The sequence below is a fragment of the Phlebotomus papatasi genome, chromosome 1 (genome assembly GCF_024763615.1).
Source record: "Phlebotomus papatasi isolate M1 chromosome 1, Ppap_2.1, whole genome shotgun sequence".
Lineage (NCBI taxonomy): Eukaryota > Metazoa > Arthropoda > Insecta > Diptera > Psychodidae > Phlebotomus > Phlebotomus papatasi.
In genome coordinates this window covers 94,823,764-94,850,976 of record NC_077222.1, presented here as the reverse complement: position 1 = coordinate 94,850,976, position 27,213 = coordinate 94,823,764, and the positions used below count along the sequence as shown (strand labels likewise).

General features: G+C 35.4%; 4 protein-coding genes across 11 annotated transcripts in view; 2 read left to right on the top strand and 2 right to left on the bottom strand.

Moving 5' to 3' along the window:
* Window positions 1–107: 107 nt before the first annotated feature.
* LOC129809804 (N-alpha-acetyltransferase 30-like) lies at window positions 108–6,829 on the bottom strand. 3 transcript variants are annotated; one of them, XR_008752679.1, is made up of 3 exons: window positions 5,846–6,825; window positions 1,144–1,365; window positions 108–1,069 (listed from the first exon to the last, which is right to left on the bottom strand). XR_008752679.1 is itself a non-coding variant. In XM_055859909.1 (2 exons), the coding sequence occupies exons 1-2, from the start codon at window positions 6,614–6,616 to the stop codon at window positions 1,201–1,203; spliced, it is 936 nt and encodes a 311-aa protein (XP_055715884.1). In that variant the 5' UTR covers window positions 6,617–6,829; the 3' UTR covers window positions 108–1,200. The 3 variants fall into 3 exon arrangements, 1 of the variants encoding a protein (XP_055715884.1); XR_008752678.1 differs by having other exon boundaries at window positions 108–1,054; XM_055859909.1 differs by having other exon boundaries at window positions 108–1,365; window positions 5,846–6,829.
* On the top strand, window positions 6,829–18,856 carry LOC129809802 (protein O-mannosyl-transferase TMTC4). Its single transcript, XM_055859907.1, has 5 exons — window positions 6,829–7,034; window positions 7,115–7,598; window positions 7,658–7,758; window positions 12,283–13,627; window positions 18,720–18,856. The coding sequence occupies exons 1-5, from the start codon at window positions 6,996–6,998 to the stop codon at window positions 18,839–18,841; spliced, it is 2,091 nt and encodes a 696-aa protein (XP_055715882.1). The 5' UTR covers window positions 6,829–6,995; the 3' UTR covers window positions 18,842–18,856.
* LOC129809803 (transcription factor Ouib-like) lies at window positions 18,605–20,363 on the bottom strand. The gene is made up of 2 exons (XM_055859908.1): window positions 20,083–20,363; window positions 18,605–20,016 (listed from the first exon to the last, which is right to left on the bottom strand). Exons 1-2 carry the CDS (start codon window positions 20,203–20,205, stop codon window positions 18,853–18,855), a joined length of 1,287 nt encoding a protein of 428 aa, XP_055715883.1. The 5' UTR covers window positions 20,206–20,363; the 3' UTR covers window positions 18,605–18,852.
* Window positions 20,364–23,220: 2,857 nt separating this feature from the next.
* LOC129809801 (uncharacterized) overlaps window positions 23,221–27,213 on the top strand; it is a 106,005-nt gene continuing 102,012 nt past the window's right edge. For 4 of the 6 annotated variants that reach the window (XM_055859898.1, XM_055859904.1, XM_055859905.1 and 1 more), the window contains exon 1: window positions 23,235–23,438. The gene's annotated coding sequence lies outside the window, so the exon portion shown is untranslated. Of the gene's footprint in view, window positions 23,439–27,213 lie in introns of all 6 variants that reach the window. The other 2 variants (XM_055859900.1, XM_055859906.1) reach the window with 2 other exon arrangements.

The following is a 27,213-nucleotide window of genomic DNA, read 5'->3' as shown; positions in this document are numbered from 1 at the left end:
TTGAAAACTCAAACAAGTCCGAAAAGTTAATGTTTGAGGAAAGATATTCTCCCGTGATCGTGTGAAAAAAGAAATTCCAAATTGGTACCTGCAGTTACAATGCTCAATTTTCATGTATTTTTGTATATTTTTTTTTCATAATAATTATATAGGAGATATTTACAGACCATTCTCTTGTTGTGTTCATTTTTTTGTGTTGCTTTTAGAATTTTTTTTTCTCTCTTAGATCGTCCTAATTAGAACGTCTTCTTCGGGGGAAAAATGAAAAATAAATGAAAGCTCAAACCTACATTTTTTTTTATATGCAATTGTCTTATTAGTATACACCACAATTGATTTTTTTTTGTTTAATTATACACAAATTAATTGGATTCTACACTCTCTTATTCCTCCATTACGCACAATAATTTTCTTATTCGCTTTTTTTAATAATTTATTATTAGTTTTTTTTCAGACACATTTTCTTGTAGAAATTCATGTTTTTTTTTAAACCGTTTCTCGTCCTTTCTTTTCTTTCTCTCCTCTTTTTGCATCATTTAGGATTATACAATTCTATTTTCTTTTTTTAATTGAAGGGAGGTTTCTCTCAAATGATTCCCCTAAACAGAATTATTTTTTTCATTTGTCTATCTAAACATTTCCTCCTAATATTAAAAGAAAAAAAATAGTCAACAAAATTACAATTCGAAAAGTTTTTCTCATATATGTCCAGAAAAACAAAAAAAAAATGAAATCTTACGCCGAAGATTTTCTTTTTAATAAACTTTGGCAGTTGATTGACAACAACAAAAAATTATATCTCCATTTTTTTTCAAAGTTATTTTCTCTAAGTTACTCATTTAAGTTCTTTTCATTCTTCCATTATTAATTTTGTTTTCTTTAAATAGCTCAGATTCTTTGTCTATGTACACAGTTACACAAATTTTTATATCAACTCTATACCTTTTCTTTTTTAAATAATGTCCAGTGAGTTTGTGTAGATGAAGGCTAAAAAAAAAGTTAAATGTCGCGACAGAAGAGAAAGGAAAACGCGATGAAGGTGAAGAAAGGCGAGCTGAAAGATTTTGTTCTTTTTGTTGAATAGAAAAACATTGGAGAATAAAAGGAAAAATAAAGAGAAAATAAAAAAAAAGAGAAGGAAACCTTTAACAACGCGCTGGACTAGACTTGAGGCCCATTTCGTTGTGCGGCGAAAGAGTTTCATCTGAACCACAGCTTGAGCCTCAGAGCATCAACTCCGGACAGATAGTAGTGAAAAAGTCGCTTGTCGCGGACAAAACCAAGATTCTCGTACAGACGAAGGGCTGGCGTATTGGTGATCTCTGTCTCAAGCACCACCTCATCCGCCTTATCGTTCAGCATCGCCTGAAAATTCCAAATGGAAAACCCTAATTTAAAATTTTCCTCACTTGATCGAAAATTTCCGTTGATATGATAAAAGAATCCTGAAGATCCTGATTCTGGATGAATTGAAAAAAAATTATGTTTGGACGAAATATAGATATAAATGTCCTCTACAATTATACCGAAGAAATCATCAAAATCGGTTGAGCAAGAGTCGAGATAATTGAGTTTATGTAATACGAAAATTGGTTTTGCAACTGTGGCGCCTCTAGCGTTGACCCTACTAAGTTAAAATGTTCTAGAAAGCTGTAGCGCTTTGCGAGGCCTTTCATTTTCGCCCTCACTCGTCAAAATCGGTCAAATAAAACCGGAGATATGGCGGTTTGAACGGTTTAAATTTCGTGAACTTTGACCCCTCATATCACCGGTTCTATTTTAACCACAGCGAACGCAAGCCACTTTTTGGAAACTTCATAGCCTAGGCTACAACACTCTAAAATTTGATGAACTTGCACAATGTCGTGTTTGAGAAAAATTATTTTGTATTTTAATAAATATTAACGCTATCGCAACGCCACCTGTGGTGACTTTTTGAACTTCCATCTGAAAGTGCTCATCGAGACGAAACCAAAAACTCAAAATTTAGGTCAAAATGTTAATTAGAACCGGAGATAGAGGCCGGTCAATTTTCGAAGTTTGACCTCTTATAGCTTGGCTCAGGGGTTATCGATCGACTTAAGTATTTTTTGCTTGATTGATGTAATTTGCGGCTACAACATACTAAAATTTCAGCCCGATGCACAATGGAGTTTTTGAGTTATTTAACTTAGAAAATTAAAACATTTTTTTAGACTTAGGGTAAGTGTGCCAAATTCCGGCCATATTTTTTGTTCCTCTAATTTCCATGAATTTTTAGTTTTTTGCATTCTCTTGAGATTGTACAATGCAAAAAAATAACAAAAAATGTCGCTTTGACGAGCAAGATGATCTGAAGGAGACATTGAAAGAATTCTGGAACGGCAAGAAACTATGAGAATGAAGGTGGCCGAAATAGGCCACCAATGCTATGTCTACATTTTTATTTATTTTAAAATGTATTAAGAATGATGTTGGAGAAAATAAAGATGATAAACTGTCTGCAAGGTTCCAAGCATCACTTATTATAAAAGTGTAACAAAAATATTCAATTTTTATTAAAAATATTATATTTCAAACTTGAGACTTTGTCGCTTGCATGCAACTATGCCGAAATTTGGCACACTTACCCTATTTAGGTTTCAGAAATCCTTAAAATAAATTCAAACTTATTCAGTATCGGTCGAGAAATGTGTTTTGAATCTTTGTGTTTCAAAACAGGAATAATATAAGGGCAATCTTTTTACAGACGAAATCAGCTTATAAACCTTCCAAAAAGCATTTCGGAAATGAAGGAAAACGGACAAAATATTTAACATTTTAAAAATAAATATATTTTTAGTGGAGAAAAATAAGGTAATGCTCATGATACGAAGGTCGACTTATCGTTGATCCTTCCAAGATCTCAAGTCCGGTGGCAGCCATAATCCCGAAAGCCAAAATCCCGAAAGCCAAAATCCCGAACGCCAAAATCCCGAAAAGGCCAAAATCCCGAAAGCCAAAATCCCGAAAGCCAAAATCCCGAAAGCCAAAATCCCGAATTTTTAAAATCCTGAAAGGGATGAAATTATATGGAGGAGAATGTTTAGAATAATTTTCCAAGACACAGAAGATTTCCCTTTGCCTCCAGCAAGCGCGAGTGAAATCGCGGGAGTAGCTATGACACTTTTAAGAATTCGGGATTTTGGCCCATTCGGGATTTTGGCTTTCGGGATTTTGGCGTTCGGGATTTTGGCTTTCGGGATTTTGGCTTTCGGGATTTTGACCGGGGCCCCTCAAGTCGATTATCAGACCACCAGTATGATGTGACAGAATTTAGTTATGTTTTAGGTATAAAAAGTTCAAAGTTTTTTCAAATTCCAATTTTTAATCCTCTGTCCTTAACCCTTTAAGGACGATTGAAGCTGTATTTTTCTCTAAAGTTAAAAGATTTTTTCTGACTCTCAATTTTTAATCTTCTCGTCCTTAAAGAGTTAAAGGCATCTACACATTGCGAGCAATTACAAACGTCAAAATGGTCAAAATTCTGAAAGTGAAAACGTCAAAATTCTGTCAAAAATGCAATTTTTGACAAAAATTACTCCGAATGACTAGAATTCTTAAAGGGTTGAAACTTTAAATAATGCGTTTAAAATTTTAAGGACGAGAAGATCAAATATTGGGAGTCACAAGTATCACTTTTTCTGAATTTTTAGAGGAAAACATAGCTTTAATAGATCGTAGGATTTGTTTTTGTATACTAATGCCCCAATCTTCCTTAAAAGTTAAAGGCTGATTCCTATTCTCCCACAAAGGTCTTTAATAACGTGTCAAATTTAAAGACAGAATTAATAAAGACAGTTATTTTGTCCTCCAAATAGTCCGAAAATTTGGTTTTTATATTTGGGACACCGGTGTCTCATTCGTTCTTAAAGGGTTAAGCACTTGGGGTAAATGTAACAAAGCTTCAAAACTTGAAATGGAAATGTCAACATTTTTTAAGTTGGCTGAATTTTAAAGCTGCTCGGGAGGATCCTTTAATCCTTTTACTGCTTGAACTCCACAGAAGAGCAGTATATAATAATTCCTCGATTTTTTCACCCCCAAAATCCATCTAGCTAGTCTGTCCATCTAGCTGTCGCCAGCTCTAGAGGCCAAACGGTTAGAGATAGGGACTTCAAACCTCCGAGGAACCCCCCATAAGCCGACCCGGGTACGATTAAAATGCCACTCAATTTTTTCTCACCACTCTCCTTCCCTTGGAATTTCTGATAAAACTGAACCGGTTGCAAGCAGTTCTGAACTAGTAATGATCTGGTTCATAACCGATTTATTATTAATCGTGTCGGGATCTAGGATGATTAACTAATGGATGGAGCATTTTAGTTCACAAATTGTATTTTTCTTAAATCCTTTAACATTTTTAAGCTTTAGATCCCACTAAAATAAATAAAACACGAAATGGTAGCCACATATACAGAGAATATATTTTTCGTCAGTTAAATCAGCATTTGTCGTAACTTCCTTTTGACAGCTTTTCAGGAGACGAAATTTTCAGTTCAATATTATTTTTCTTAAAAATAAGCCCCGAATGCGATACTTTTGAGTCAAAATAATAAAAGTGGCACTAATAAAAAGTTAACTCGAGAAAATCTTTATAAAATTATTTAAAAGCTGAAATATTGGGAAATATGTTAGAAGAAACACAATAATATTTTATCGTAAATTCCATCATTTATAAAGCCGTAACTTCCAATGTATGAAGATTCTGGAACTTACGACAATTTTCTAAAATGCATTATATCAATTTGAATTATTCTAGTGATAATAAGCGCCTTTTTTTGACTGAATTAGTCAATAATACTGTTATCCCTGTCCCTAAAAGCTTTTATTTCATAAGTTTTATTGAATAATTTTTTTTCTCACAAATATTGAATTAAAATTATTTAATGTTGCATTATTCGCACTGTCTTTGGATATTTGGAAGAGTTTGTGAACGTTTTATTGAGAAATATTGCAATTTTGCTGCAAATTACAAGCCACGCAAACGAGCAAAAGAAGTTACGGCAAATGCTGATTAGAGAAAATTTTGTATGAAAATTTGTCGTAACTTCTCCAAAAATGGAAGTTACGACAAATTCTGATAAATTTTTATTAATTAGGGCCACTTCGATATTTTTCGTTTAAAATAATTTTTAATGGACTTATAAAAGTTTCTTTTTCTCAAGTGCGTTTAATAAACAAAATTACACTGATTCTAAATATGTATATATCTCAAAATCGCAAAAAAGAAGTTACGACAAATGCTGATTTAACTGACGAATCCCTCGATTTTTTCGCTGCGCTCGTGTTGCTCGCATGAAGTATAAGGATAACTTCAAAATTAAATAATGCACGACACTCATCCCCTAAAGTGCGCCGTGCAGCATTCTCCAGGCAGGGTATGCCTCAAAGCAGGTTCGCAACAGTACGTTATGTCATAACCGATAACTAATTTCTATCCGAAATTCAATTATATTACTCTTGAAGTGTAGAAGGGGAAGGCATATTTTATTCGTAATAATTCCTCAATCCAGTAACGAAAAATCCAATTCAGATTAAATGTCTTTTTTGGAGCAATTTTCGTCAAAATTGCATTTTTGACAGAATTTTGACGTTTTGAATTTCCATCAAAAACTTTTTGACGAAAATTTTTTGACGGAATAATTTTGGTCTAAGCTAATCTAGTCTTACTGGAGTATAAATGGATACAATAATCTAAACATCGGGTCAATTTTCTGCTTTGTCAGGCAAATCTGCATAAAAAATGCAGAGAAAAGGCCTACGAAGCATTTGAGGAACGGAAGGTGCAGAAGAGCAGAAGTGAAAAAATGCAAAATTAGCTTACCATGATTGCCTTCTGAACGAGCCTGGTGCCAATCTTCATCTTCCTGTAATCCTTATCGACGGCCAGCATCGCAATATAGCCCCTTTTGATGGTCTGCCGATGGAGGCCTAGTTTGCACACGATGGCCCCCACGCATCTGTCTCCGTGCATCGCCAAGAAGCAGAGTTTTGGCCAGTTGTGGATGAAATACCTGTACGTGTAGATGGAGTAGGGCTCCGATAGATCCTTCTGTATCAGACGCATGATATCTGGCATTTGGAGTTCCGATTTGTACTCCTCGTACTCAATGATGGGCAGTGTGCTATCTACCGGTTCTTCGGCAGCCGCAGCCCCCGCAGGTGGCTCAGTATCACAACAAGGTGCATCGACAGTTGGGACGTCCGGAACGTGGGTGTCTGTCTCTCTGCTGTCGTCTTGATCGTGATGGTTGACAACTGGGCTACTGGCCACCTCCTCATGCACCACCCTATCACTGCAGCTGTCACTTGGTGCCTTTGGCGCCTCCTGTGTGTGATTCTGAGCCGTTTCCTGACCCAGAGACTCCCGATGATTGTAAATTCCATTGCGTTTTAGGTTAAGACGCTCCTCCAGCTTCTGGCTCAGCTCATCCATTGTGGCTGAGCTCCTGATGATGTCCATGGTGGTCTGAGGAGGTGGCTCACTGGTTGCCTCGTTGCTCTTGGACTTATTCCGTCGTCTGGGACGTTTTTTCTTCGAGCCATCCGTATGATTTGACGTGAGGTCTGCCTCTTTTGTCGCCTGCACCTCCATTAAATACACTTTTTTCTACCCCTTCGAGTCTCGTTACTTCACATTCAACTACACCACACTACACATACCTAGTACCTACGCCTAAATAGCATATTTGATCAACCACAGCTAATCACAATTGTAGAAAATTTTAATATCAAAAACTCAGCGCGATTCTCCTTGGGATTTTTTTCTCTACGACAGTGACAATCAGCGCCATTGTGGCGACCGCTGAAAGTATTTTGTACATTTTCCCGATTCAAAACCGGTTCAAATTTTTTTTGTTGCAAAAACAATGTATTGTCAACAGAGGGAAAATTTTTGCATTTTCCACGGTATTTTCAGCCACTTTGGCTGCCTGTGAGTGCAATATAATATGTGATATGTGTAGTCAGTTCAAATGTCTTCCAGAACAAATCAAAAACTCCCCGGAATTGTGGTAAATACGGCTCTTCGTCGATTTTAACCTCAATCTTTTGTTTACTTTTTGATTTTCTCAATATTTTTTTGGCTTTTCAGATCAAATACGCCTTTCTGACCCTTGCCTGTGTCCTCTGCTATGGAAGTCACCTAAATGGGGATTTTGTCTTTGACGATACAGTGGCAATTGTGAAAAATTGGGATGTCACCAGACCGATGTCTATCAAGGAAATTTTCCAGCATGATTTCTGGGGCTTCAATCTCACGGACTCATCCAGCCACAAATCATATCGCCCCCTTACAATACTCACATTCCGCCTAGAGCATTCCCTCTGCGGTCTCAATGCTTTCCGGATGAAACTCGTCAATTTAATTCTGCACATCTTCGCGACTTGGCTCATTGTCCCTTTCTGGGAGAGTATCTTTTGCTCCCCAGAGGATCAAATTGTAGCAATCGGGGCAGCACTTTTGTTTGCCATTCATCCCATTCACACGGAAGCTGTTGCGGGGATTGTAGGGCGGGCAGAACTTCTTGTGGCTGGCGTCTTTCTAACATCACTCATCCTGTACAATACTCAAATTGGTAAGTCCTTCAGGCGATTTCTCATCTCCAAAACTATGACAATTGCTCCCTATTTTCAGCTCGAAAGACTTTCTCACTCAAAAGTCTGCTATTCTATCTGGGATTCTTTATCTTGGGAACGCTGAGTCTTTTGCTCAAAGAAAATGGCATCACAATTTCAGTAAGAAAATTATTTTCTGACCCCTATTCCATCATGAAAATTTTACATTTACAATTTCAATTTGAAAAACAAAGTTGCGAAATGCAATGCTCAATTAATTTAATTTTATAAGAGGGAAGTCGTGCAAAAAAGAATTACTAATTGCAGGAGACACTATCGTAGAACTTTTTAATCTTCACAGAGAAAGGATTTTAAGCCACGCCCCTTTCGGAAGTTTTAGTCAAATTATCTCGAGTTGATATACTTAAAAAAAAAGAATATTTCTAGAAGTTTCAGAAAAAGCGGATATTAAGTCCCAACAGAAGCCACGTCCAATTATGATTTTTATATTAGAATTTTTATTTCAAGCTGTGGTTCTTTTTAGATACAGAAGCTAAATTAAGATACTTGACCTTATGTATTGCTCAAACTCAGAGATCAAAGTAATCCACCCATTTTTGAATTTGTTAGTGGACTCAAAACGCAAACGGTAAGAGATATCGTTTTCTGATTTTCGATGACCCCCCGAAGTAAACCTAGAACATTTTTCTCATTTTCCACGAAACTTCAAAATCGAAATGTTTTTAGTTTTTCAAGAAATTGGCCCAGGAGATTTCATTTACTTTTGAATATGTTTAGTAATTAACCCAAGTTACATTATGTTCATATGGGAAATTTACATTACGATATTTTTTGGAGTTAAACCTAAGCATATTTTAGATGACATTATTTCTAAACGGATTTCTTCATGTTTAAAATTATTCAAAAGATTATAAATTTCCTCTTCGACCACACCGGAGAAAATGTGAAAGAAATCAATAAAGTACCAGTAATTGATTAATTAGCAATACAAATATTGTTCTCTTTCCTGTGCCTGCGGAAAATATCGAAAACCAGTCCGAAAACCAGTCAGAAAGTCCAATTTGTAAGAGGCCAAATACCCCAAAAGCCAAAATCCCGAATGGGTTAAAATCTCGAATGGGTCAAAATCCCGAAAGCCAAAATTATGAATAGTCTTAATTCTGAAAAGCCAAAATTCTGAAAAGTCAAAATCCAAAATCTGGAATGAGTGAAAATCCCGAAAAACCAAAATATTCAAAAGTCTAAATCCCGAAAAGCAAAAATCCTGAAAGCTCAAATTCCAAAAAGGCCAAAATCCCAAAAGGTCAAATACCCAAAAGCCAAAATCCCGAATGGGCTAAAATCTTGAATGAGTCAAAATCCCGAAACGCCAAAATTCCGAAAATCTAAAATCCCGAAAAGCTAAAATCCCAAAAACCAAAATCACGAATGGGTGAAAATCCCGAAAAGCTAAATTTCTGTATAGCCAAAATCCCGAATGGACCAAAATCCAGAAAAGACTAAATCACGAATAGCAGAAATCCAGAAAAGCCTAAGTTCCGAAATGTCCAAAATCCCGAATAGCGAAAAGCCCGAAAAGCCAAAATACTGAAATCTCAAATTCCAAAATGGCCAAAATCCCAAAAGGTCAAATTCCGGAAAGGCCAAACATCCCAAAAGTCAAAATCCCGAATGGGTCAAAATTCCGAAACGCCGAAATCCCTAAATTCCAAAATCCCGTACGGTAAATTCCGAATAGCCTAAATCTCCAAAAACCAAAATTCTTAAAAGTCAAAATCCCAAAAAAATCAAAAATCTCGAATGGGTGAAAATCCCGAAAAGCTAAATTCCTGTATAGCCAAAATCCCAAATAGACTAAAATCCAGAAAAGCCTAAATCCCGAATAGCGAAACTCCCTAAATTCCAAAATTCCGAAGTGAAATAAATCCCAAAAATTCAAAATAGACAAAATTTGGAAGAGATAAATTTCTGAGTAGGTCAAAATCCCGAAAGCCATAATTACGAATAGCCTAAATTTCGAAAAGCCAAAATCCTGAAAAGACAAAATCCAAAATATCGATTGTGTCAAGATCCCGAAAAGCTAGAATCCCAAAGCCAAAATTTCGAATAGCCCAAATCTCGAAAAACCAAAATCCTGAAGAGTGAATATCCTAAAAATCCAAAATCTCGAATGGCTGAAAATTCCAAAAACCAAACTCCTGCATAGCCAAAGTCCCAAATGGACCAAAATCCCGAAAAGCCTAAGTGCCGAAATGCCCAAAGTCCCGAATAGCGCAAAGCCAAAATGCCGAAGACCAAAATTCCTTAAAAGTCTAAATGCCGAATAGCGAAAATCCCTAAAAGCCAAAATCCCGAAAAGCCTAAGTCTCGAAATGCCCAAAGTACCCAAAGTCCCGAATAGCGAAAATCCCTAGAAGCCAAAATGCCGATCTGGCAAAAATCTCGAAAAGTCAAGGTCCCGATAGTCAAAACCCTGAAAATCCATAAATTTGATATGAGTCAAAATCACGAATAGATTTGGGTTTAGGGATTTTGATCCATTCGGGATTTTGGCTTTTCGAGATTTCGACTTATTCGGGATTTAGGTTTAAGGGATTTTGACCGCGAGGCGTTTTTTCTTAATTTTTAATGACTTTTTTTTCTGTCTTCACTCTTTTTTATTTTCTATTTTATTTACGACTTTCACGCAGCAAAATGAGTGCTTTTCCTATATGGCCTCTGCTGAAATCGGATAAAATTTTTTAAAGACTTAGGAAATATAAGGGCTCTATTCTGCGAATAAAGATAAAGATAAAGTTTCAAAATTAAAATTTTAAAAATTTCAAGATTTAGCATTCTGCGATCTTGGATAAAAAGTCGAAGAAACGCAAATAAAGATTGCAATATCCAAACTGTCACTTATGCCTTGTCATTTTGGCACTTTAGTAAACTAAGCCGATTTCTTGGTAGGAGATATTTTTTCTAGTTAATTTTCACTACAAGGAGTGGAAATTTTCTTTTAGAATTGTGGTGGACGAGGAAAATCTTTCGGGTGGTATGAAATAGCTTACAAAATTGACAACTTTAAGTGCAAAAGTCCTGGAAATAATTTCACTTTTCATACACTTCTCAGGTACTTTGAGAAAAAAATATTTCCGGAACAAAAAGAGCTTGAAATTGCTTGAAAACCAAGAAATCAGAGGGAATGTTTTATAAATTTTAGACGATTGAATTAAGGTACAGAAATCCCGAATTTCATTTTCAATAATTTTTAATGTAGATTTATAAGTGCACTTTTCACAAAATTTCTTAGATGGATTTACCGGTTTAAGAATCAGGAAACATCTGGCAGCAAAACAGGTTAAAAATTAAAATTTTGACTAACTACATACTGAGATGCAAGGGATCCCTTCAACTTCAAGTCAGTCATAGAGAACCCAGATAATTTTCAGCTACCGGTTCATCACTGTCATTGTCATTAGATCGAAAAATAATGATCACTGTGTTATAAAACGTATGAGGTTCTAGTCGAGGAAATTCCTCTAGATCCTTAACTTGAAGCTTCGACACATAAAGTACCTGTAACAATAACGAGGGCTAGGATTGTGTAGGAAGAAGACAACCATAAAAAAAGCAAACTGGACGTTTTTAGGAAAAGTCTAGCCGGACTCATTCAAATAAAAACAGAACGCCAGAAATAGAGAAGAGAAAGTGAGATGATTGAATGAGAAAAGCTTGAGAACTCCTTGGCGAGCCCTAACCTTTAACAATTTCTAAAAATAAGAAATGGATACATAAGGGTACAAAGGATCATTTCTCGCAAATACCAACGATTTTAACTGCTCGAACTCCAAGAGAAAGCAGTTTCCACAATCTTTGTTGAACTATAAGATTTAGAGAATAAATTCAGTTCAGATTTTTAATTCATCAAAATTTTACCGTCTTCTGAAATAGTACATCTGTTCGAAGTATGACTGAATATAAGTATTTTTTGTTGAAATTAAAAAAAAAATAAAGTTGTATTTATTGTGTTCCTAATGTATTAGCGTATTACCCTCGTTATACTGCCTCTGCATCCTTAAATTTTCTAATAAATTAAAAGATTTTCCATGGCTTTAATGCTTTTCAAACGAGTTTCAAAACGCAAATAAAGATTTCAAAGTACCTCGAGACCACCTTTGAAATCATTATGAAAAATAAAGAATATTGAGGTTAGAATCACCTTGAAATCTTGGGTGCAGAATACCAAATCTTTATATTTAACTTTATTTCTTTATATTTATCTTTATTCGCAGAATAGAGCCCATAAATATTGAAATTTTAAATAACAAGCAATTTTAATATTTTCTTTAAATGTAATGAATCATTTTGTTCTTTTTCCATTTCTCGTCAAATTCTAAAGCTTAGGCCTGAAGGTCGTGATACATTACCAAAAAGAAAAGATCTAGGAAATTCCGTTTATGAGATGGGTCACCGATTACCGTAGTCCGATATCTCTTACCGTTTAGCCTCTAAGCTGGTAAAAATTTTGGTAAATCTGGAAACTTCACAATTTCAAAATTTCGCTAAAAGCATGATAGGAGTTGAAATTACATAACTCAGACTCTATACTTTATTCCAAAAAATAGAAACTTTTCATGGTGGAATAGGTCGTACTATTAGAGCTATTTAAGACTCTATCATTTATTCCCTGGGTTCCTTTAGCTCATGGCTATTGCCTGTGAAATCATCCTGAACACAAATCTCACCCAAAAGATGAGAAATTGGAGAATTCCACTGAACTTCCCAGCCAAAGTTTTCAAGAGAATCGTTGTTCTCTTGACGTTCTTCACTCTCCTCTGCGTCTTCCGGCTTTGGATCATAGACTTCAAAAGTCCGAGTTTTCGAGTTATGGACAATCCAGTGGCAGCTAGTGAGAGTTTTCTGACCAAATCACTGAGTCAGATGTACTTGTACGTTCTCAACTACTGGATCATTCTCTGTCCGGATTGGTTGAGCTTTGACTGGGCTTTGGGATCTATTAGTCTCGTGGACACATTCTTAGATGCTCGTTTCCTCTCAATTGTGATATTCTGGGCATTTTTCCTGGGGCTTATTTGGACATCACTTAATTCCCCGAAACAACTCACAGCTCTCTCTCTCATCGTGATACCTTTTCTCCCGGCATGTGGGATCATAAAACTGGGATTTGTGATTGCTGAGAGAGTTCTATACATTCCATCCATTGGACATTGTTTCCTGATCTGCCTGGGAATTCAGAAGCTTCTGGATATTGCTCCCAAAGCCAAAAAACTCATTGCAATTGCTGTGATTCTCTTCGGGGTGATTTTTGTGGCTAGAACTCGAATAAGAGCCAATGAGTGGACCACAGAAGAACTTCTATTCTCCTCAGCTCTCAGAGTTTGTCCCAACAATGCCAAAGTTCACTATAACATTGCCAGATTGGCCACAGATCGTGGGGAGAAGGAAAGAGCTTTCAGGTTCTACCATCAGGCCATTGATCTCTTTCCGGAATATGAGTCTGCCATCATGAACTTGGGGAATTTATACAGAGAAATTGGGGATTTTCATGAAGCTGAAAAGCTTCTCTTGCGTTCGGTGGAATTACTGGAAGAATTTCCAGCTGCTTGGATGAATCTGGGAATTGTTCAGGCAGCCCTGAAGAAGTACAATAACTCCCTGGAGAGTTACCAGAGAGCTCTGAAGTATCGAAAATTTTATCCAACTTGCCTCTATAACATGGGAAATTTGTTCATTGAGATGAAAAACACTTCAATGGCTCATCGATATTGGTCAGAAGCTATTGCTCTGAATCTCCGTCATGAGAAAGCCTGGGCAAATATTTTGGCGTTGCTGGACAATGAGGGGAAAACTGAAGAAGTGGTTAGGATGTCAGCCATTGCTCTCCAACATATTCCCAATGATCCGGCAATCCTTTTCACAAGAGCCAATGCTTTTGGCAAAATGGGGGATTTCCAGGAGTCTGAGAGACTCTTCCTCAGAGCAATTGAATTGAGGCCAGATTATGCAATGTATTACGCCAATTTGGGTAAGTTTTATTTCGAATTTTGGTGATAATGGTGATAAATACATAAAATCCAACTTCAGTTAAATGAATTCATGAGAAAAGGATATGACAAAGAGTCCCAGCTTTGCAGAATGCTCGAACTTGCAAGACATTTCCGTGAAAAAAAAATTGTTAAGAAAAATGGTACACTGAGAAAAAAATAGAGTGCGATTAACATTTTTTCCTCAGAAATTTAACTTTTTAGGTGTAAAAATATATCAACATTTTTTAATGTTAATTTTACACCTTTCTAATGGTAAAATTAACATGAAAAAGGGTAACTTTAACCCCCAATACGCCAAATAGGGTAATATTAACACCGATATTGGATCAATACTGCAGGGTAAAATTAACATTTTCGGAATGTTATATTAACTTTTTCGGATTTCTCTGTGGAAGAAAAATAGTAAAAATGCTAATCTTGGAATTTTCGACCTTCACTGAGAAAAAAAGAGGCTACGATTAACTTTTTTTCGTCATAACTTTAACACTTTTTAGGTGTAAAAATATATCAACATTTTTTAATGTTACCCCATAGCAAAATTCCGCAAAAATTCCAATGGAAAACTTGCGTCCAAATGGCTAAATTCGCTGGAATTTGACGCTAAAATTCCACTAAGTTTTCCTATGGAATTTAAAGCCGGAAATTCCATGGAAATCATAGTGCTCCATGGAATTTACTAGTACGACATGCTGGAATTCCAGCGTTAAATTCCGCGGTATTCCGCGGAAGATTTATATGGAAACTCACACGTGAAACGTCCGCGGGATAAGCTGGAAAAAACATATGGAAATTTCCACTATCTTTCCATAGTGTTTTATATGGATTTTTCCACTAGTTTTCTGAAATGTCAAACAAATAAAATGGTGTTGCGACAACTTTTAGAATTTGTTTCCAAACCTTCCGCAAACATTTCTAGTGATTCATGTGGCAATTATAATATAATTAATTATGCGACACTGCGTTTCGTGTAGATAATAATGAAGTGATTACATTAAATAGGTCGCCAACCTAAAATAATACTGTTTTTATGTTAATTAATAAATATTTTCGAAAAAATTATTTTTTTTTACAAAATATTTTTTTATTGCTCAAAGTGTTAATTCGTTATTGCTGATTTAGTAAAACATATTATAATCCTCGTAATCTTTGCTATTTCTTTAATATTCGGAAGTAAAATCACGAGGTGCATGTGACAGCTTCATTTTTTCTCCATTTTATTTTGGTGGAAAAATCCACATAAATTCCACGAGCATTTCCATGGATGTATTCTATATGAAAAATCCAGCATAAATCCATTAAATTTTCCTTGGAACGTATTATGGAAAATTCATATGGAATTTTTTAAGGCAAATAGTGGAAAATTCCGAGGATTTTTTCGCTTGTTATTCCTATTCCGCTTTCTTTTGCTATGGGGTAATTTTACGCCCTTTGAGGATAAAATCAACACGAAAAAAGGGTAACTTTAACCCGTAATACACCTAAAAAGGGTAATATTTACACAGATTTCGGATCAATACTGAAGGGTAAAATTAACATTTCCGGAAGGTTATTTTGACTTTTTCGGATTTCTCTCGCCAATGTTTGAACTTGAATCAACCTCAATCCACAACTCATTTTGACTCGAAAAACGGTAGACGAAATGAATTAAGGTCATTGACATAAGGATAAAATATGATCGTTGGTTGCCTTGAAATTTTATTTAAAAATGATAGAAATCGATAATCGTTTTCGAAATGAATAAGAAAAACGTGATTTTGGAGGCCAAGGAAAAGCGTGAGAAAAAAAAGCAAGAAACGCCCCCAGATAATGACTAATAGGGGGGGGTCATAGAAAACCGGCAGTCGATATCTCATATCGTTTGACCCCTAGGCTGAAAAAACCCTATGGCAAAAAAATAAAAATATTTGAACTAATTAATCAATTACGGGTAACTTTACCGAATCATTATCGATCGGGACCAAAGCATCCGGATTTTAAATGTCAAAACCTCTTTCTAAAAGAAATGAATTTAAAAATATCGGTTGATAAATGGGTTTTCTAGAATGATTTACTTTGGTCTTTCAAAATTCATTTTTAACAAATTGTTTTTGAAAGGCCATAAGATTAAACGATAGAACTTTCAAGTCAGTAAAAACACTTTTTTTTTTTTGGTGAAAATGCACTTACGTCTTACAGTTTTCTGGAATCATTTTAGCTGAGATTCTTAACAATCTCAGCTTCTAACCACTTTTTATTTTTCACTGACCACTTTTCATTTTTTACTGACCCCTTTTAATAAAATACTGTATTTTTAATTTATTGCTGTTCTTTTTTTTACTTTTAACTGCTCGAACTCCAAGAGAGAGCAGTTTTAACAATTGTGTTTTTTTTCCAACTTCTCTACATCCTGGCTGCCAAACGGTAAGAGATATTGACTTCCGGTCTTCGGTGACCTCCCCACAAGTCAACATTCTCTATCGAACTAACTTACCCAAATTAAACCCCCCCACCCCTTTTATACCTTCCAAAACCATGGTTTTTTGACTTTTCAAAAAATTGGCCCTTTAGTTAAATTTGGACTTTTTCAAAGGTATTGAAATTCTGAACCCGACTGCATCGGTAACAATCGGTGATCGATCAGGAAAGTGACGATAATAGCTCTATTTTAAAAATATTGTTTTTCGCACATTTTCAGTCTTTTGACCCATATAAAATTCAAACGGTAAGAGATATCAACTTCCGATCTTCGATGACCCCTCCTCAAATCACATTATCTCGAACTTAACCTCTTTATTTTCTCCCTCCCCTTTCATGTGTTCCCTATCCCCCAAAAATAGGACAAAAATAAGGTTTTTCGAACTTTGCAAAAAATTGGCCCTGGTGATTTCGTTCATTTTTGGATATGTTTTGGAGCTAGTTCCTGCTGAATATTTCGTCCTTTGACACCTTTCACCGGAAAAATCGCCATCTTGAATTATTGAAGGTCAAAAGCCTAATTTTCATCCGATTTGGTCATGGTTTTTTGACCATTTTACTGGTCGAACTCAAAGAGAGAGCAGTTATATAATCGTCTTTTTTTCAACTTTTCACTGGAGCTTAAACGGTAAGAGATATCGACTTCCGGTCTTCGATGACCCCCAATAAAAAAACAATATCTCTCGATGTTTTTTCTCTCCCCCCTCTATCCCTTCCAAAACCATGTTTTTTCGGGTTTTCTCAAAATTGGCCCAAGCTTTTTCAATGATTTTCGGATATATTTTAGAGGTAGTCCAGGCGAACATTTCGCCCAAACATACTTAAGGTAAAGTGCCCTCAAATCGACCGGTTCCTCAATTCGACCGGTAGAGTTATTTATTCAATTTATTCATATTTGCACTAATATTTATCGTATGATCTGACATTAATAGGCCAATTATTTCATAAATAAATACGAATCAGTGACAATTTTATAGAAATTAACCATTCAAATATTGACCACCGGTCGAGTCGAGGAACCGGTCGACTCGAGGGCACTTTATCTTATGACCGGAAAATTCGCCATTTTGAATTATTGGAGGTTAAAGGTCAACTACTTTGGAGGGCCCATTTTTCAACCGATTTGGTTAAATTCGGATTTTTTGGAAAGGTATTGAAATTCTGAACCCGGGTGTATTGGTCTTCATAGGTAATGAACCGGTTAAGTACCGATTTTGAATAATTTTTTCGGAATTTTTTTTTACTTGACCTTAAATTTGTTCTCGAGCTAGAGGTCAAATGGTAAGAGATATCGACTTCCGGTCTTCGATGACCCCCAATAAAAAAACAATATCTCTAGACGTTTTTTCCTTATTCCCCTCCCATCCCCTAAAACCATGTTTTTTCGTTTTTTCTTAAAATTGGCCCAAGCTTTTACAATAATTTTTGGATATGTTTTAGAGGTAGTCCAGGCGAACATTTCGCCCAAACATACCTATGACCGAAAAATTCGCCATTTTGAATTATTAAAGGTCAAAAGTCAAGCACTTTGGAAGGCTCATTTTTCAACCGATTTGGTTAAATTTAGATTTTGGAAAGGATTGAAATTTCGAACCCGGCTGCATCGGTCTTCATCGGTAATGAGTCGGTTAAGTACCGATTTTGATTTTCAAATGCTTTTGTGATTTATGAATCAATTTGATCTCTAGTAAATCAGTAATACCAAAACATCATGCAAAAAACTAATTCACGATGAGTTCGTGCATTCCGCAAAGCTGGGACGCTTTGCCATAATAATAATAATAATAATAATTTATTGATTGATGCCCAGGTTACATAATATAACAAACAGGACTATACAATTTCCCTTTTTTTTATTTTTTTGCTGATCATTTCGATTTTTTTTCTGACCAGATTTGATTTTTTACTGCTCGTTTATTCAATGCCAAATTCAAATTACTCCAAATTTATTTTGAAATTTTGCATCTAATATCCGAGCAATTTGCAAAGTCTGGGACACTTTGCCATCCCTTTTATTTGAAAAGAAAAATAGATGTACGAGCCTTAGAATTATCATAAATCTTGTAAAATTGAAAAAGCAATTGAAAATTCACTTTTTCTTTGAGAACATTTAGTTACACTGGTTTCTACGTCATTATGTAATTTTACGTTGATTTTTTTTGCATCGATTTTTTTAAAAGAAATTTGACACTTTTGATTTAAAAATCCTTAATGAAGAATAAGGTAAAGTGCCCTCAAGTCGACCGGTTCCTCAATTCAACCGGTACAGTTATTTATTCAATTTATTTATATTTGCACTAATATTTGGCGTATGAATTAACATTAATAGGTAAATTGTTCCATAAATAATATGAATCAGTGACAATTTCGTGTAAATTTGCCATCAAACATTCAAAAATTGACCCACCGGTCGATTCGAGGGCACTTTACCTTACGTATCAGCTTTCGAAGACTAAAAGGATTTCTTTGTGGAAAGTTTGCTATTAATTAAAATATTAATGTTGCGTGGCATTAGCATTTTATTGAAAGTTTCATTTAGTGAATGAATTGATAAATCATTGAACTTTTTGCTTTACCTTTTTCTAAACTGAACATCGGACTTTCTCTGCTGTGCAGGAGTTCTGTATCATCGCTGGCAGAAACCGGTGAAGGCTGCTGAATGGTACAGGAAGGCCCTCAAGGTGGATCCGAATCTCCGCAGTGTCCGTGAGAATTTGTCCAAATTGCAGAAGAAATAAATAAAATTCTCTCAATTTTCTTGGATAATGAGGATTTGCTGTGCTTCTTCACTTTCAGCGGATTGTTCCACTTCAGTTTGCTCCTCTTCGGGATTCTTCATGTACACCACGAATTGCTGAACGGTTGCTTCTTCGAACTTTACCGGAGACTTCTGCTGGATCACTTTGCGGGGTTTCTTGGGCACGGGTTCGCCTTTGGCGCGCAAATGGATGTTCATGTGGGCTTTTAGGTGGTGACCTTTGGTGAATTTCTTCTCGCAGACTTCGCATTGGTAGCGTTTTTCGCCGGTGTGGATCATGATGTGGGAGGAAAGGACGTGGGAATAGGCAAAGGCTTTGCCGCAGTACGTGCAGACGTAGGGACGTTCTCCGGTGTGGGTTCTTTCGTGCTTTATCCGGGATCCGAAATCACTGAATCGCCGGTCGCACCATCGGCAGGCGTAGGGTTTGTCTCCGGTGTGGATTCTCATGTGGCGTCGCAGTTCGAAGGCAATGACAAAGGCACGGCCACAGACTTGGCATGCGAAGGGTTTCTCATTTCGATGGCGTCGCATGTGACCGTCCAGGGCGTGCTGATACTTGTAGGTATTGCCACAAATCTCACAAGTCTTCCGGGCTTTCAGTTTAGGAGGCGGCCGGATGGCTATGACCGCCTTTGCCCCATCCGGAGTCACTTTCTTGTAGATTTTCTCAATTCGATGCTTCTCATCGCCAGCCTGGAGTTGTTCCTTAGCTTCTTCCTGCATGCGCTTCTTCACGGAAGACACCTGACGAACGGGCTTGTAGCCCTGAACAAGAATTCCCTTCTCTAAATTGTCAATTTCTTCATGCTGTGCATCAGCATCGTCGCCCCAGGCTGCCTTTTTGGCAGCCTCAAAGATGTGAGCATCCTCCGGAAGCTGCTCCACTAGCAAATCATCAAGCTCCAACTCGGCAACATTCTCCTCCGATCTCCCCAGAACATCTTCTTCCTCAACTAAAATTATGTCATCTATATCCTCCTGAGGTTCCTCCTTGACAATCTCCTCCATGGAATACTCATTCTGGGTCTTGCTCATCAGCGAAAGCAAAATTGCATGAGAACTTTCACCATTCGTCCGGAAACGATAAGCCACAGTCAAGTCATTCAAGCACTTTTCACAAATCTGCTCTGGCATATCCTGTTCCTCAGCAATCTGCAAAAAACCAACCCATTCCTCAGCAATTGCATCCGGAATATCAAAAAAGAATTCTCAAAATACCTCAATAGGACAACATTTCATGATAACTTCGTAAATTTTCAGCCCACTCTCACTGTAATCCTCGTAGATGGATGTCATTATGCCATCCTGAAGGCAAATCCGACAAATCACAGTCCATTCCATTTTCACAAAACACTTTTATCTACAATTATTCCGGGGAAATCAAAGGAACTATTTTAGTTCACGGAATGCAAAACAATTTTGAACTTTTTTCGGGTTGCTCGACGTGTAAGACTTGCGGAAAAATTGGGCTTGACGCAGTAAAACTAAAATGGCGAATCGGTAGAATAAATATCCCAAAATCGGGAATAATTCCAACTGCCAATTCAAATGGGATATTTTCTACACTGATAAAAACTGAATGATGAAAATGGGAAAATCGAGAAAAGCCAAGAGAACAACTAAAAATATGAATTGTTTTTACAGTAGAGTTCCTCAAATTTGAACATTTGGGGGGTATAGATGGCATTTCTCAGTCCTCAAATTTGAACGACGTTTCAAATTTCAAAAACGTAACGGAATTCATGTGAAATGCACTTTCCGTCGATTAAGATAAACAACTTTAGAGAATATATCAATGTAATTTATTGTGAAATAAATTAAATTTGTTGCGGAAGTTAATATAAAACGATAATATTGAGGAAATACCAGAGAAAAATGGCACTCCACGCAAAACTTTCTTCACATAACCTCAAATTTTACATTTTGAACTCAACTGTCGTTCAAATTTGAGGAGTTTAAATTTGAGGAACTCGATTGTATTATTATTTTTATTTTTTGACATCAAATTGGATTATTTTTATATAAAATCAGCTATAAGAAAAAAAAGGTTTCACAAACAAAAAAAAAATTACACACGATCATTCGAAAAAATATAAATGGAGTAAAAGTAAAAACTTAAAAATAATTTTAATTAGTTTTTTTGTGATGACTTCCTGTACCAAGGGGCCAAGATGAGATTTCTTACCTAGAGAAAGAAATAGTTTTCATGTGAAATGTGCCTCATTAGCATCTTAACCTTAAAAATTTTTCAGGTTTTATGTTAAACCTAACCAAAAAATCCCAGACGTATTTTTGAGGTAAAATACACTTATATGATTTTGATTTTTTTGTGTTTATGTTGTAGTCCAGAAAATTTAGACCAATTTAAAAACAAAATTAAGACATTCGTCGAACACTTCTCGAGATATTTCGTCAGTTAAATCAGCATTTGTCGTAACTTCCTTTTGACAACTTTTCAGGAGACGAAATTTTCAGTTCAATATTATTTTTCTTAAAAATGAGCCCCGAATGCGATACTTTTGAGTCAAAATTATAAAAGTGGCACTAATAAACTGTAAGTTAACTCGAGAAAATCTTTATAAAATTATTTAAAAGCTGCAATATTGAGAATATACAAAACACAATAATATTTTATCGTACCTTCCATAGTTTATAAAGCCGTAATTTCCAATGTATGAAGATTCTGGAAGTTACGACAATTTTCTAAAATGCATTATATCAATTTGAATTATTCTAGTGATAATAAGCGCCTTTATTTGACTAAATTAGTCAATAATACTGTTATCCCTGTCCCTAAAAGGTTTTATTTCATAAGTTTTATTGAATAAATTTTGTGCGCCACGTCGCTTGTTTTGTTTTGAATTAATGACAGATGGGTAGGGATTTTTTCTCACTTTTTTCTCGCAAATATTGAATTAAAATGATTTCATGTTACACTATTCGCACTGTCTTTCGATATTTGGAAGAGTTTATAAACGTTTTATTGGGAAATATTGCAATTTTGCTGCAAATTACAAGCCACGCAAGTGAGCAAAAGAAGATACGGCAAATGCTGATTATTGAAAATTTATCATAATTTATCGTAACTTCCCCAAAAATGGAAGTTACGACAAATTATGATAAATTTTTCTTAATTAAGGGCACTTACAATAATTTTTGTTTAAAATAATTTTTATTGGGCTTATGAAAGTTTCTTTTTCACAAGTTTATAGGATTTTGCGGGGCGCGAATTTTTTCGCGTATTGTCGCAGGGCGCGTATTTTTTCGCGGATTTTCAAGAGATGTATATTTTTTTCGCGTATTTACGCGGATTTTCGCTTTGTGGATTTTCGCGGGGAGCGAAATTTTTCTCGAATTTTCGCAGGGCGCGAAATTTTTCGCAGATTTACGCAGGTCGCGAGTTTTTTCGCAGATTTTCGCGTATTTTTCGTGGGTTATGAATATCTTCGTGGATTCCCACGGGTCGCTGATAGAGGTTTTAAACGGATATAAAGTTGAGGCCTCTATCTCTCATAGTTTCCGAGATAATCGACTTTAAAGATTTTCAGACAATTTTATGCATTTCTCATACAATTTTCTTAATTTTCAAGTGAAATTTTGCACATATAAAGCCTAAAGGAGGCTGTAAAAGTCTGTAAAGTTTGAGGCCTCTATCTCTTATAGTTTTCGAGATAATCGACTTTAAAGATTTTCAGACAATTTTATGCATTTCTCATCCAATTTTTTTTCATTTTCAAGTAAAATTTTGCACATATCAAGCCTAAAGGAGGCTATAAATGTATGTAAAGTTTGAGGCCTCTATCTCTCATAGTTTCCGAGAAAATCAAATTTAAAATTTTTCAGATACTTTCATGCATTTCTCAACCAGTTTTCCTTATTAATAACGATAATACGCTACATATAGTTTAAAAATTATTAAACGAAATTTGCATTATTTATGTATAAATATCATTCGAGTTTGCCACAATCCAAATTTGCAATGAAGGAATCTCATCTCTATAAGCTGATCTAGGCTTATCACTGGCTTTTGTAATGAAAGGAAATGGTATTATTTATATTTCAAATTCAAAGTGGCCAGCATTAATTAATAAAAAAAGAACTTTCTTTTCAGGTTAGATCTAACTTAACCTCAAATTTCTAAATAACTTTTTTTTTATTTTAAGAGATCACGAAAGAAGATGAATGTAAAAGGACTTTTAAATGACGTTTACAATTCAAAATAAAATTGATCCCAAGAATGAGGAAGATGAGGAACAAAATATCCCAAAAATTGCCCAAGAAGCACTTCCGTGGACAATTCGTAGCCTTGCCGATGAAATCTCCATACTTTCTTTACAACTTCCTTGAGGTTTTTTTGTTGGGATGCGCCATTCGCGGAGACAAAAACAGTGAAAATTTTCAGTTGTGTAGAAAATTGTGAAAATTCATGTGAAAAAGTTAGTAGACTGATGAAAAAAGTGCATAAACAATCTCCAAAAGTGATCCTTGATTATGTCAAGCTGGAAAATCAGTGAAAAAGTGCTCTATACGGTGGAAAAAGGCATCTTGTCTGGAGAATCAGCCCCCTGAAAAGGGTGAGTTACTCCCCTTTTGCAACCTCTGTCTTCTAACTTTTGTCTCTGTGGAAACTGCAGATTTATTTACAAAAAAAAAGTCGCGTGCGTTAAAATGGCAAAAATGTGCAAATTTTCATCCATTTTCGCGTTCTATTTTCACATGGTGCCTTTAGACTCTTGACCGACGTGACTATTTTGAGCATGAGACATTCAGCAACTGAAGAAAAGTCTCGCATTTTCCGCTCTCCGAAGAGAGTGTCTTGGATTTTGGGGGCACCTTTCTAGTCCGGTCATTTCCCATCTAGGATTTTCCAATTTCAAGAAAAACAGGGAGAGAAATGGGAGTGGAGAATTCAATTGATTCACAATGAGTTTTTCCTGCCGCTTCGTCGGTTTTTCTCGTTGATTTTTTTTTTACCGCTGTCGCCCAGAATTTTTGTTCTATATTTATGTGGTTGGGCTAAAAGAGAAGCAGGAAGGACAGTAAAATCAATTGCAGGAACCACTGGAGTGTGGAAAATGGGACATAAAGGAAGAAAATTCCTTTGGTAGGAGCTGGATTACCGGGAGGGTATTCATCGTGGAACTCTTTAAAATGTAGGCAATTCATGGTAGAAGACTTCCTTAATCTTTTTGTTCTGTTTACTTGGTTATTTTGCTAGAAAACTTTTTTTTTAGAATAAAATAGATAATATCTAGGTTTATTTGTTCATTCAAATAACTTATTGATTATCCTTGTAAGCGCATATCCTTTGCAAAACAGGGTTTATCGGATTTGTATTCAAACTTTAACTTATTAAACTATTCTTTAAACTTTAATACTGCTAGAAAATACTACCTGAAACAAGCAAATCTGCAGTAAAGAAGGAAATGGCAATAAACCTGGGAAATTCATTTATCTCGGTAATCGAGCACAAAAGAATAAAGAGATTGCAAGGACAAGGACACCTTCAAGACAAGGTGAAAATGTTGATGACAACATAAAGTTTTAGAATATTTCTCACGGGAAAATCTCATTTTATGACTTTGGTGTTATCACACTTGATCATTAAAGTTTTAATGCGATTCACATCAATTATTGTAGCTCAAGTGCTTTCAATTGGGTGATTTGTGTCTTTGAATCACTTAATAATTATATTAAGTATCATAATTTGGTCTATAATTTGATAAAAAACGTTGACTCGGTCCGCAAAAATTGAAACAAGTCTACCTTTTTATGAAATAATAGAGCAAATTCTTAATGTAAAATGATTCAAAGACATAAATCACACAGTCGAATGCTCTTTAGCGACAAATTAATATGAATAGCGTTAAAATTTTAACGACCAAGTTTGATACTTGAGGTCAAATTCTTGAAAATAACCAGTCACTGCTGGTTACTCTGAATTTCGTTCGTCGATTACCTGGTTAATCGGAAATTTATCCATGCTCAAAACTAATTATCCCGTACAACACTCCATTTTATATTTATCAGAGACACTTTCCCTTCTTTTAAACAGTGAGAAAATATAATTTTTATAAATTATATTAACCAGTAACCAATCAAAAACTTATATAGTTACGCTCGTGAATTATCTCTCTGGGTTGATGCATTAACCATTTAAACCTGAAAATATTTAGTAAAGACATACACCACATAGGCATAAAATTATTACATTACGCTTTCAGTTCAAACAGAAAAATTTTTATCTTTCTTCCAACTCAAAAATTGGTAATAATTCAGAGTCCAAATTCACTAGCGTAACCAGAGGTTCTCGAACGTAACCAGTCGGTTACTGTCTATTTTATCTGTCGATTGCCTGGTTAATCAGAAATTTAGCTATGACCAAAATCAATCATCTGGTACAACACACCATTTTGTATTAATCCGAGACACTTTGCCTTCTTTTAAGCAGTGAGGCAAGATTCTCTTTTTAAAATATATCAATAAGTAAAGCAGTCAAAAACTTATCTGGTTACGTTTGTGAATTTGGACAGGTAAATTTTTAACTGGTTACGGTTAAAATTTTATGAAAATGATTATTTTACCTCATTGATTGCTTAAAAGCAGGGAAAGTGTCTGGAATAAATATAAAATGGTTTGTAGTACGAGATAATTGGATTTAACCATAGCTAATTTTCCAAACCAACCATACAATCGACAAACGAAATAGACAGTAACCAGAAACCAGTTGTGACTGGTTACGTTCGAGAATCCTGCTTCGTATTCTCAGAAAATAGTCTTTTTTAGTTCTACATTCTTTAAAGTCTTTTCCCTAAAAATTCAATAAACTTAACATCTCAGAATTGTGACCAATGTTTTTTTGAATAATGATTTTTGCAAATTCTTCATTAATTTAAGGGTTTTATTTTGACTAATTAATTAAATTAACTACTCCCTCTGTCCTAAAAAAGGCTTACATTCTTTCATTTAAAATATGCTAGCAAACATAGGTACGACTTTTTATCGGAACGGAGGGAGTATTAGGGATTTTTAGAGAAGAAAACCATATTCACGTAAGACTGTCTTCAGATTTAAAGTTTATTTAGATTTAGGTCTTATAACATTTTCATTTAGCACTCTATAGGAAAGTAAATTGATCTAAACGATTTTAAAAAATCATTAATCGTTCTTTGGTGCTAAGTGCTAAACTTCTCATTTGAGACTAACACCTCAAATCTGCGATAAATCATTTAACCTAAAATCTCCAAATTGGCTTTTAGAGGCTGATTTTAATTCTCCGATAAAGATATTTTATTTTAAAGTGTAACATTTCTTTAAGCTTTTAAGTTAAAATGTAATGTGCTGGACAGACCCTACAGCTTAAGCTGAGAAACGGCTTAACGTAATTATAATCAAAAGGGACAGATAATCCTAACCGGCTTATGTAGGTGAGATTCTTAACGTGAGCTAACTCGGAGTGCATGCAAATTCGATTTAGAGCTGAAGTTGGGAGACGCCATTCAGTTATCTTGAATCAAATTCGTGAAATTATACAAATTTTGTATTTAAACCAAAATATCAAGGATTTGGATGAACTGACAGAAAAGTGTTATATGGGTGAAATGTAGACCAGAATGTTCTCTATAATTTTTCCATAGAACATGATCTCATCGATTACTCAGAAGCCAAGATAATCGAGGTTTTTTGTTTCTTAACTCGTTTTTTCATCCAGAGTGCCCCAAGTAGTCATTTGTTGAACTTTAACTATATCAAAGAATTGTTGTATTCTGTGGGACTTTCCATTTAAAATCATATTTTAAGTGTCTTGGTGGAGTAGAGGCAGTCAAATTGGCATCTGAGTGATTTCAAAGCGTTATTATGGAAAAAATCATTTTTTTCACACTTAAACGGCAAAATCGGAGTGATAGCGTAGTCTGACCGGAAAATGATGTATGGACGAAATGTAGAGACAAATGTCCTCTATAATAATGTCGAAGTAATCATCAAAATCGGTTCAGCGACAGTCGAGATAATTAAGGTTATGTGATATTGAAATTGGTTTTTCGACTGTGGCGCCCCTGGTGTTGGTCTCACGAAGTTCAAATATTCTAGAAAGTTGTAGCATTTGGTGAGATCTTTCGTTTAAGCCCTCATTCATCAAAATCGGTCACATAGAACCGGAGATATGATTTTTTGAATCTCGTAAACTTTGACCCCTCATATCTCCGGTTCTATTGAAACCACAGCGCACATACGCACCATTTTGGAAACATCTTAGACTGGACTACAACATACTAAAATTTCATTAACTTGCACAATGCCGTTTTTGAGAAAAATTACTTTGAATTTCGATGAATTTTGACGCTATCA

Coding starts and splice junctions, on each gene's coding strand:
- LOC129809803 (XM_055859908.1), bottom strand. CDS start 20,205: ATGGAATGGACTGTGATTTGTCGGATTTGCCTTCAGGATGGCATAATG. Junction 20,017..20,082: donor TGAAATGTTGTCCTATTGAG/GTATTTTGAGAA, acceptor GGTTTTTTGCAG/ATTGCTGAGGAACAGGATAT.
- LOC129809804 (XM_055859909.1), bottom strand. CDS start 6,616: ATGGAGGTGCAGGCGACAAAAGAGGCAGACCTCACGTCAAATCATACG. Junction 1,366..5,845: donor TCGTTCAGAAGGCAATCATG/GTAAGCTAATTT, acceptor TGGAATTTTCAG/GCGATGCTGAACGATAAGGC.
- LOC129809802 (XM_055859907.1), top strand. CDS start 6,996: ATGTCTTCCAGAACAAATCAAAAACTCCCCGGAATTGTG. Junction 7,035..7,114: donor AAAAACTCCCCGGAATTGTG/GTAAATACGGCT, acceptor TTGGCTTTTCAG/ATCAAATACGCCTTTCTGAC. Junction 7,599..7,657: donor CCTGTACAATACTCAAATTG/GTAAGTCCTTCA, acceptor CCCTATTTTCAG/CTCGAAAGACTTTCTCACTC.